The 11,241-nt window shown below is 50.3% G+C and overlaps 1 protein-coding gene across 11 annotated transcripts; it reads right to left on the minus strand.

Moving 5' to 3' along the window:
- Positions 1 to 214: 214 nt before the first annotated feature.
- On the minus strand, positions 215 to 10,678 carry LOC106977200 (b(0,+)-type amino acid transporter 1-like). 11 transcript variants are annotated; one of them, XM_053201188.1, is made up of 6 exons: positions 9,835 to 10,673; positions 5,133 to 5,266; positions 4,830 to 5,001; positions 3,336 to 3,460; positions 1,586 to 1,673; positions 215 to 926 (listed from the first exon to the last, which is right to left on the minus strand). In XM_053201188.1, the coding sequence occupies exons 1-6, from the start codon at positions 10,585 to 10,587 to the stop codon at positions 843 to 845; spliced, it is 1,356 nt and encodes a 451-aa protein (XP_053057163.1). In that variant the 5' UTR covers positions 10,588 to 10,673; the 3' UTR covers positions 215 to 842. The 11 variants fall into 11 exon arrangements, 10 of the variants coding, with proteins under 10 accessions (XP_053057163.1, XP_053057162.1, XP_053057161.1 ...); XM_053201187.1 differs by having other exon boundaries at positions 215 to 1,076; positions 5,133 to 5,263; positions 9,835 to 10,671; XM_053201186.1 differs by having other exon boundaries at positions 215 to 1,076; positions 9,835 to 10,668.
- Between the last annotated feature and the right edge of the window lie 563 nt (positions 10,679 to 11,241).

An 11,241-nucleotide genomic window follows, 5' to 3' on the forward strand; every position in this document is an offset into this window, starting at 1 on the left:
CTTTTCATCCTTTCTTCTAGAAATTTGACTGCCCTCCCTTTTACCCAAAGCCAATAAAATCCCTCCCTCCCAGGGATCTGTCTCTTACTTCTTTCCCTGTTCAAGCCAGTTGATGGTTTTAAACAGGAACTAAAGGATCATATTTCCCTGAACAAGATTTGTCAGACCCAAAGGTTTTCCATTTGCAGGAAATGAGAACTCACTCAAACTCACCTGAGCCGAAATTGGAAATTTATTATAAGGCATCAGGTTGTCCTTGATGATCAAAAAGGAGGAAGGACGGCTAGATGGCAGTTGGGCTACAGAAGGTCAGAGACCAGAACTATAAAACAGCCAGGGACCCAGGCTGCTGTCTACTCAGGTCGTTTCCCCAGCTCTCAGGGACCACATAATTCGCACACCATTTCACTGTGTATCTTCATCCTTCTCTGCACGGGAGCTTTCTCTGCTTCTCTGTCCCCATAATGGAAGATGGTTCCACATACAACCCAGGACTTACAATTCCTCAGATTAGGCAACCATAAGAATTCTAACTCCAAAATCCCCAAAGGAGGGAATGTATTTCATGCTCCCCACCTGGAATATCAAAAAACCATACACAGAGAGGCAGCCATGTAATACCAATGTGGCTGTGAGATCCACCTTCAGTGAAGGAGCAGTTCTTAGAGAAGGAGGGATGCTATCCTGGCTGGATACCCCCAAAACTTCACAACAGCTGTATTCAGCGTTCCAGTTGCTCATTAAAATTATGCAGAGTCAGCCTACAGAGAAACTCGCAAGGCCACTTGTGTGGGGATAGAGGTGTCTGCAGCAAGGAGGGCAGTGCACAACTGTCCAGTCCTTTAGTCAACATTTTTAGTGGTTGGAGCAACTTCCAGGAGCAGCTGGAGATACAGGGTGGCCATCTGCAAACACCTGGGCTGGCACTGGAAATAGACAAACAGGAAATAGACCGGGATGCCACTGAGCAGGAACAGGAAGATGTACAGGAACTCAATCTGGGGGTGGTCGATGATGGGCGCCAGCACCAGGTAGAGAGAAGCAAGGAGCATGATGACAGGGATGATGGTGGGGACCTGCAATGGACACAGGGACCTGGATGATGGAGAGGCACGGGATATTGTATGTGGCCCTTGGGCTCTGTCCCTCCTGCCTGCCTGCCTGTTGCTTTCACCTGGCACCAGCTCCTCTCTTCCAGTTACTGCCATCCTACCTTGCCTGGCCAGAGAAGCCGCCTGCCAGGTTACAAAGGGCCATCCAAGGATCAGGGGCTTTGGGACCCAGGCTAATCCTCTCTATGCTATGTGAGGATTAATCCTCCTACTATATGTGTGCATCCTCTCTGCATTGGTCTCCTGTTGTTCTCCCTCAGGGTCCTCCAGAGGAGAAATGAGTCCCCAGTAAGCAGAATCGATGCTTTGTGATCCAGATGTCCTCACCCCCAGGAAATATAGAAATTGTCTACCAAATATGACATCCTTTCTTACATTCTTTCTCCAGGCCCCAAATGGGGCTATGGTCCAACGATCTGCTTCATGCAACAGCCTAGGGTTGCAAAAAGCCCAATGTTTATTCCAGACTCTACCTTGTAAGGTCGAGGAAGATTCTTCTTCTTTATCCGCAAGTACAAGAGACAGCCAATGGTGGTTCCATAGGTGATCCAGCCAAGGAAGCTAAGAGGCAAACATGAGCCACTTACTTACTCTGAGGCCCTTCCCTGGGTGGGCCTGCAAGAGGGGCTGGCTTACTAGGTGCAAACCTGGGACAGAAGTGCAAGCTCATCAGGGGCCTTTCAGCTACCTCCAATTGTCCTTGTCTATGCAGACTTAGGAAAGAAGAAGGCAATGCTGGGGCACCAAGAACAGGAATGCAATGGAGGGTATTGTTGCCTCCTTCATCTCCAGTCACAAAGTGACTCACACATACAAGCCCAGGCACCCACTTGGCTTCATATTGGGCCTTGTTTGACTGCCCCTGACTGGACAGAAAAGGACAATTTTCAAAGAGAGGGAGGAGCATTTGTGTGTCTAAAAACAGGAGTCTGGTGAAATGTCAAGGAAGCCTGTGCTCTCCTCAGGGACCAGCACACTCATAGCAGATGCTCCTACTTTAGAGTCAGTGACAGGATAGGTCACTGAACACCCAGACAAGTGCCTGGCCTCTGCCTTCCCCAGTGTGGTTAGTTGAGTGGCTGCTACAGGTCCGATGGAAGCCTCATCTGATCTGGGAGATGGGATCCAGACCAGGCCATCTCTTGAGGCAGTCAAGACTGGGAGACATGGGGTCCTTGTTGGGATAGATCATCCCCAACATTCTCACTCTGTGCCAGAACACTCTCAGTCACATTCCCCAATCTCAGCCCAAAGAAACCCTGGGTTCACCACGGTTTGATATTATTCTCATCATATAACGATTTTATCCTTTCTCATGGGAAAAAGATAAAAAGAAAACCAGATCTGTTACTTAATGTTCTGAAGAAAGTCACATCAAGCATTGTATATCCTGTTCCAGAAGATTAATTATACTTATGACAATGAAGAAGAGAACACGCGATGCCTGAGAAATTGCTCTGAGAGCTCCCTCGGCATCCAGACGCCACACTTGCCTGTAAGTGTAAGGATGTGCCCACGAAACCTATTTCAGATGAGGTCATAAAACCACAACTGAATGGCACGACAGTCCATCATTTCTGCCCCAGGCAAGGCAATAAAGGGGGTCAGAATATGTCTCCATTTTGATGCAATCTCTGATTATACCTACCCAGCTTGGTTGTGGGTCTGCCCTAGGTTCAATAAAGATATGCTGGGTCAGAGTCCTGAGCACAGATCAGACTACAAAGGAAAAATCACACCACAGCCAAGTGCTACCAGTCGTGGTGAGTAAAGCCTGAAGATAGCTTTAACGTGATCTCAGCGACAGAATAAAGGAACGAGGAAGAATAAAAAATGACAAAGACAACACAAGCCTTTAACTTGTCTGCCTCTTGGTGAAACATTTGTCTCATTGAATTTTTGGAAATAGGACAAGAGAGGAGGGAGCCACATTTAATTTTGGAAACATAACTGGGAGAGAATGGCTGAAATGTGTGTGCATGTGCAAGAGCCCTGAGCTCAGGTTTCCAGAAGTGTGCATGCATATCTTTATGTATATAAATAGGCATATATGCGATAGTTACACATAGGGGCTTCCAGAAGTGTGCACACACGTATTTATATACACACATGCATGTGTGTGAGTGTGCACACATAGGGGGCTTCCATATACATATGAGTGTATGTGAGTATACGCACAAAGGGGCCATGAGATACCCAGCACGGGAGGACAGTCTCACTTGCCTCAAGAAGTTCACGATGGTGCTGAAGCTTCCTGGGATGACCAGGACCAAAGCCACTGCCGTGGTAAACATCAGGGCCGGAGTTGGTGTGAGGCGATGCACATGAACCATGGACAGAAGTTGGGGCTGGGAGCAAAGCCAGGTGTCAGGCAGCCGCCCCACCAAGGGAGGCGCAGTAGGTTTCTGCCCTGGGAAGTTCCCAGCCCTCTTCCCCTGCCAAACTCACTCTGGACACCAGTGTGCCCAACCTAATAGTCCCCAGTCCCCACAGCTTCAAGATGCAGGTCTCTGTGGCTCACCTGGGGTGAAAGCAGGCCCAGCGTACAGCTTGGGAGGCCGATCACTCCAGAGACCCAAAAAGCTTAGGACGTGGGCTAGAGTGTAGGGAGCTGACCCATGTGCCTGGCCAGGTTGTCCAACTTTCTATTGCTCATCCCCAAGACAGGAAGAGGGACCAGGGGTGGGAAGACAGAGGATGGGGGAGAAGAGGGTGGGATGGTTATGGATGGAGCATGGAATAGGATCATGGATTATGGTAGTAGACTATATAAGTACTCAGCAAATAGTCCTCCCTCTCCCACCTCTGTAGGAGAAATACTAGGTACTTCCCCATCCATTGACTCTGGGCTTGGCCAATGAAATGTGAGCAGGGGTAACATGGCAGAGGCTCGAAATATACCTGTGTGGCTTGGCTTGGTCTCTTGAACCCCTGCCACCTGCTTTAGGCAAAAACATGCTTTGGCCTGGGTCCCTGAGACAAGAACAGACTCAGAGACCTGAATGAAAAAAATCTGAACACGAACCCCAGGCTGAAGCAGAGCCACGACAGACCCAGGGACCAATGAGCAACATGAAGCATTTGCTGTTGTCAGCCCCCTAGATCTTGGAGTTGTTGTTCAGCATCATTGCTGCAAAAGCTACCAGAGGGACAGAGTCCCCAGGGGGAGGGGCCCTGAGCGTACTCACCAGCTCGGCTCTGCTCCTGTGGCTCTGCCCCGCTGCCCCCACACCGTTTGCCCTACACAAACATCCCCATCACCTACAGACTCCACAGTGTGATCCAGTATGGTGACTCCCAAAACCTGGAAGTCAAAGGACTGGAGTTTAAATGGAGATGCTTGGGATGCTTGAGTCTCATTCTCAGAAGAAAAGAGGGCTAAGGTGCCTGGGTGGCTCAGTCAGTTAAACGTCTGACTTCAGCTCAGGTCATGATCTCACGGTTCGTGAGTTTAAGCCCTGCATTAGGCTTTGTGCTGACAGCTCAGAGCCTGGAGCCTGCTTCAGAGTCTCTCTCTGCCCCTCCCCAACTCATGCTGTCTCTCTGTCTCAAAAATAAACACTAAAAAAAAAATTTTTTTTTTTTTTTAAAGAAGAGAAGAAGGCTATGTCTTGTAGGGGGAGTCCTGGCTTGGGCTAAGTGCTAAGCTCAGGCAGGAGAAAGCTTAGCCCTCCTGCAGCCCCCACCACCTTGGCCAGCCCAGACCCCATCTCTCACCATGTGGCCTTCTCTCGCAGCCACATAGCACACACGACTTCCACCGAAGAACATCCCATTGGCAGAGCCAAATGTCGAGAGTACGACAGCCAATGGTACCAGCCAGGCCCAGGCCCCCAGCACCTGGTTCCTAGGACAACAGAGGGTCAAGGGAAGGAACTCCAGCAGCAAACTGGAAGACAACAGCAAGGAAACAGAGCAAGCAAAACATCCAGAGGCAACTTGAAATATACACAGGACACTATCCTTCCCTAAACCTGATGTCTGCCCAGTGGCCAAGGAACACTCACTTGACTCACTCACCCCCAGCTCACAGCCATAGCATCAGAGGAAAGGATCTCGTTGGGCGACAACACTAGCAGGTAACTGATGTTGACCAGGAGGTACAAGCTGGTGACCAGGGGGATGGCGATCATCACTGCCCACACCAGGTTCTGCTGCAGAGTCCAGAAGAAGAAGCCACGTGTTAGGTGGTGAGTTCCTTCTCAGGCCCCCAGAACAGGCTCGTCAGTGCAGTGCTGAGCTCATCCTGGCCTCAGGGAGTATGTCAGGCCCCGGGGGCCACTCAGGCTGTGTGCCCCTCTTCCACGTGCTCACAGTCCATGGCCTGGGTCCACAAACAACAGATGTGCTGGGAGGCCATGAGGGGCGGGAACCAGTCTGAGCAGTGGAGATACAGAGGTCCTGAGAGGGGTGGGGGCACCCACGAGAACAGAGCACAGAGAAGGGACAAGGAAGTTAAAGATCTTCATTCTTGGCTATTCATCAATCTTTCCAGCTGTAATATTCTAAGACCACCATGACAACCCTGCCTATTTTCTGGATCTCCAGGACTCAGGCCCACCCAGACTGAAGGCCATTTCTGCCAGGGGTTCCACTCTGACCCTCAGGCTCCTCAACTGGAAATTGGGGGTCATTGGGGATCTGTAAAGTGGGACTTCTCACTGCTCTGCCTCCCTGCAAGGTATGAGGATCAGCACAGAGTAAGGAAAAGGAAGGGCCTGGACATAAGGGCTGTGGGCACACAGAGCAGCTTATCCTATGGAGGCATTGTGCCACTCTGACCCTCGGTCTTTCAATAAAGGTACTGAGCAGGCGTCCAATAAAAATGGAGGAATAAATGAAAACTGGGTAAAACAGAGTGTACTCCCTCCCACTTCACCGCCTGGCCACCCTCCCACCGCCCCCCCACCCCCCACCCCCAGCCCTGGACATCATTCTGGAGCCAGGAGCAAATGGAAGGAAGGGGTCTCCCTCTGAACCCACAGAACTCCATTCAACATTCCCCAAAGGAACACCTGGGTGGCTCAGTAGGTTAAGCGTCCGGCTTCAGCTCAGGTCATGATCTTGCAGTTCGTGGGTTCGAGCCCCACGTCGGGCTCTGTGCTGACAGCTCAGAGCCTGAAGCCTGCTTCAGATTCTGTCTCCCTCTCTCTCCACCCTTCCTCTGCTCATATTCTCTCTCTCTCTCTCTCCCTCTCTCTCTGTCTCTCTCTGTCTCTCTCTCTCTCTCAAAAATAAATAAACATTAAAAAATTAAAAACAAAAACATTTCCCAGGCTTGGGCCACCCTGGATAGACATCTACACCTCAAAGCAGTAAACGCATGTCCATGACACCCCCGGCCTCACGCAGGACTTTCTCTAGATGTCCTTTGGCTTACCTCTTGAGGGGCAGGCAAGCACTGATGAGCCCAGAGCCTCTCCCCTCAGTACCAAACGGGACCCCAGAACCTGGTATTGCTGCTACTGACACTTACAACATGAAATGAAGCACAGAAGAGGTCATTCTGTTGGCAGGGAGGTCTTCTCCAGACTTGGCACAGAGCTGTCCCTGGGAGGGCTGAACCACAGTCCCACACACACCTCCTGGCCCACCACTAGGTAGGACCCTCCCCCATTTTAGCATCTGCCCCTGGTTAGCACATCTTCTCTTCTTCAACATTATATAAAAAGCAATTTCCAAGGGTACCTGGGTGTCTCAGTCGGTTAAGGATCCAACTACTGAGCTCAGCTCAGGTCATGATCTCGCAGTTTGTGAGTTCAAGCCCCACATCAGGCTCTGCACTAAAGTGCAGAGCCTGCTTGGGATTCTCTCCCTTTCTCTCTGCCCCCACCCCGGCTCGCTCTTACTCTCTCTCAAACGTAAATAAATATTTAAAAAATAATAGTAAGGCAATTTCCAGAGCTTTCTGCCAGCCTGAGATCTGCCACAGAAAACTCTGGAGGCAAGCACAGGAGGAAGGGGGCACTGAGGGCAGAGTATTGATCTCAGGGCCTGTCTTCTGCCCTACTCAAACTTCCTTGAGACACAGAGATGCCCAGTTCTTTCTGGTCTCTGTGTTCCTGTTCACACTGCCTCTGCACGGCTGTTTTGCCACAAACCACATCAGCCCTTCAAGGCTCAGCTCCAGCCCTCCTCTCGCAGGACTGCTGGACTGTTCTGCCTCATGAGTTCCAGCAGCAAGTGGAGACAGCACCTCAGCAAGCTTTATTATATCCAAGCCTCTGTCCTATCCTGTCTTGTCCTCTAAGGGCAGGGGCTGGGGAGGGTGACCAGTTCGCCCCAGCTTGCCTGAGACTTTCCTGCTTTTAACACCAGAAGCCCCGTATCCCTAGGAAGTCTCCAGTCCTGGGCAACCTGGTCAGCAGACCTAGCAGGTCATGTGACAAATGCCTGCAAGTGAAGCCAGTAGGACAACAATGGACTCTCACAGACAGTAGGTCCTCTCAGGTCCCCTCCAGCTCTCAAATCTGAGGATCTGGAGGCAAAGGAAATGGCCCCAACCACTGTTTCAGCGTGGCAGCTAATTCCTCATCTTCCCAGTCCTGAAAGTGTGTTCTGCCTGGGCCGAGAAGAGGCCACGTGTAGCAAAGATGGGCAATGGAGCAGAGTCCTGGATTCCTCCTACTGCAGGCCTTGCTGTGGGGTGCCCTCAGCAGGCAAGCACCCACCATGCATGACCCAGCCACATGCCAAGTCACAGGGAAGGGATCTGACATGCTTTTGAATTCGACTCCTCTTGGACAGCCCACCGGCCAGCTAATGAGCTATGACAGCCAAGCCCCAGGTTGTGCCACAAGAACAGTGAGGTTTCCTGGTTTCATTCTCAAACACCTTAACTCTTTACTCAAATTCCAGGGCACATGGGCATAACGCTGGCCCAGGTTTGGCATAGGATCTGCCGTTTCTTGAAAAAGAGTGTGAAACAAAGATACACTTAACATGTGCTTCAGAGCTCAGACTTAGAGCCATAATTTCAACTGTCCATCATTCAGAGGCATGGCTTTGTTTTTGCTTAAAAAACCCACATTTGTCGGGGCGCCTGGATGGCTCAGTTGATTAAGCCACCGACTTCGGCTCAGGTCATGATCTCACAGTTTGTGAGTTCAAGCCCCGCGTCGGGCTCTGTGCTGACAGCTCAGAGCCTGGAGCCTACTTCAGATTCTGTCTACCCCTCTCTCTACTCCTCCCCTGCTCACGCTCTGTGTCTCTCTCTCAATAATAAATAAACATTAAAAAAAAAAGAAAGAAAGAAACCCACATTTGTCAAAAATGCAGGGGTGCCTGGGCGGCTCAGTCGGTTAAGTGTCGGACTTCGGTTCAGGTCATGATCTCACAGCTCGTGAGTTCAAGCCCCTTGTCAGGCTCTATGATGACAGCTTGGAGCCTGGAGCCTGCTTTGGATTCTGTGTCTCCCTCTCTCTCTGCCCCTCCCCCATTCATGCACACACACACACTCTCTCTCTCTCTCACTCAAATATAAATAAACATTAAAAAATTTGTTTAAAAAAATTCAGAGGTCAGCAAACTACAGCCTGTGGACCAAATCCAGGCACTGCTTGTTTTTGTAAATAAACTCTTATGGAGGCACAGCCACCCTTATTTGTGGCCTATGGCTATTTGCAACAGAGTTGAGTGATCGTGACAGAGGACTCGTGACCCACAAAACCTAAAATTTTAGCTTTTTAATCCTTTATGGAAAAAAATTTGCTAATCCATGCTCTATGGCATGGGAGCTTGTCACCTTTGGACCCCCTTGCTCTTTTCCTGGACCAGCTCCGAGCCCAGAGCCTGGATTCAGAAAGAGAGGAGTCTAGCCCTGTGAACTGAATGAGCCCGTGCCCCTGCCCGGCAGCCCCAGCCTCACCCAGAGCCACCATGGACACACAGTAACCATTCACCTGAAATTACAGCTGTTTATGGCACTCCATCCACAAGTGATTACGCCAGTTAATAACAGTTAATACCTTCGAGCCCTGCGCGGTAGGTGGGGCAGCTATTATGATCCCGTTGATAGGGAGGAACTAAAGCACGAGGAATTACATGCAAGAATAAAAACTAGGTCCCAGGACTTCTGGATCTCACCCCGGTCTTTCTGTGCTCTGGGACTTCAGTCTCCAAGCTCCTCTTCTCCCCCCAGATTCTCCCAAACCCCCCTCCAGGGAGCCTCTGCTGAGAGGTGAGACATGTAATGGCCCCTGAGCCAGCCCCGAGGATGTAGAGGAAAAGACTCAGTTCTCACCCTCTGAAAATTAAAGGCTCCTGCAGGAAAAAAAGAAAACAAATAGCAACCTAAGCAAATATATTTATAGCAAAGAGTTAATTTCCATAGTAACTGAAGAGTCCAAATGTTCCAGCTATCAAGACAGATAACAAGCTGAGTCATCAAGCACGGCCTCTTGCTAGTGGTATGACCTCACAATCACTTCCCCCTTTCTAAGCCTCAGTTTTCCCATGTGAAAAATGGTGTTGATAATACCGACCTTGCCAGGCAAATGAGACCATGAGTGTGATCCTATAAATTTCTGTGCTCACTTGGGAAGTTATTATTCCTCTAATTCCATAAACTACTTAAGGTAGACAGTGGGCTGGCATTCATGACTTCAAAAAGGGTACCCCCATTTTCAGCTGATTTCTCATGGTTTTAGTCAGTTCAAATAACAATAATTGGAACACCTAATGTTTGGAGATTTCACCCTCTGAAGAAGTATTATGGACTCACCTTTGGATTCTTGAGCTCTTCCACCACATAGTTGACATTATTCCAGCCATCGAAGGACCACATGCCCTGGTAAAAGGCCATGCCAATGCGCCCAGCCTGCTGTGTTGTGTTGTGGAAGGCAAGCAAAAAGGTTTCCGTGTGGCCCCGGCCCTGGCCCAGCACCACGGCCCCACCCACCACGATGACCAGCAACGAGAACACTTTGGCGACGGCACACACGTTCACCAGCATGGTGGCCAGCCGTGAGCTCCAACAGTTGACCAGCATCAGCAGCAGGATGCAGGAGGCAGCCACACCCTTGAGCACAGCCTGGGGCATCAAGGAGCAGCCAGGGTAAAAGGGGGTCACGGCATACTCAGCGAAGCTCAGGGAGACGGCAGCAATGGCAGCTGGTCTGACCAGCAACACAAATGTGTAGATAACCAGGAAGGCTGGCAAAGAGCCAAAGATTTGCAGGATGTAGGCATACTCCCCTCCAGATTTGGGAACCAGGGCACTCAGCTCAGCATAGCACAGGGCACCCATCATGGCCAGGAGGCCACAGCCTGCCCAGACCACAAGACTGGCTCCAGGGCTGCCCATGTAGACCAAGACCCCCTGTGGTGACATGAAGACGCCAGAGCCAATCATACAGCCAGCCATCAGGGACACGGCACTCCACAAACCAATCTCCCTCCTCAGCCTTAGCCCCTCACCACCTGGCTCCCGTCCTGCCACCCCCTCACCACCATTTCTTTCCTGACTTCTCTCCATCTCAGGGCTTCAACAGTCACTGTGTCTAGCTGAGCAGAAGCAGATACTCTCGTCTGTCTTGCGGGCTTCCTGCAGGGGTTAATGATTACAGCACTTGATGAAGTCAGAACCGGAGACCAGACAGCCAGGGCATGGCATTCAGCAGGCACAGAGCCTTCACTGATCGACCGGTCCCTGTCCAACTCAAACTCCAGTATAGGCAGTATACAGGAGCTGTTTGCCAGTGTAACCCAGGGATCAAGGAAAAGATCAAGGAAAGAGGGATTTTAGTATAAATCCCTGCTGCACAATTCCACAGCACTATGTGAGGAATAACAGTTGGACGGGTGCTCTGTGCCAACAATAAGAATGCGGAGCAATTACACATCAGGAACCTAAAAAAGTCTCTGCAATAGTTTTATCAGCCAAGCAATAAAACCCCTGTTTTATCAGGATTCCAATTAAAATTGCATGAGCCCTGCTTTAAGGAAGAATCAAGACAATCAAAGAAGAAGATTCAAATAGTTCAGAACAGAGCTTTACCCCTACAAGGAAAGGACCACGTGGTTAGAAGCACAGTACAGGGTGTGGAATGGGATCCTGCATTCAAATCCCAGGTTTAGTCCCTCATAGTTGTGTGACGTTGGACAAGATCTCTGAACTTCACCCTACTCA

Source organism: Acinonyx jubatus, chromosome A3, assembly GCF_027475565.1.
Source record: "Acinonyx jubatus isolate Ajub_Pintada_27869175 chromosome A3, VMU_Ajub_asm_v1.0, whole genome shotgun sequence".
NCBI classification, from domain to species: Eukaryota; Metazoa; Chordata; class Mammalia; order Carnivora; family Felidae; genus Acinonyx; species Acinonyx jubatus.

Bases quoted from the DNA above. Each gene is read 5' to 3' on its own strand.
- LOC106977200 (XM_053201186.1), bottom strand. From the start codon at position 10,587: ATGGAGAGAAGTCAGGAAAGAAATGGTGGTGAGGGGGTGGCAGGACGG. The intron at 5,267-9,834 runs GTGAGTCCATAA...TGGACTCTGCAG, and splicing joins AAGAGCTCAAGAATCCAAAG to CAGAACCTGGTGTGGGCAGT. The intron at 1,077-1,585 runs GTAGAGTCTGGA...TGTCCATTGCAG, and splicing joins ATCTTCCTCGACCTTACAAG to GTCCCCACCATCATCCCTGT.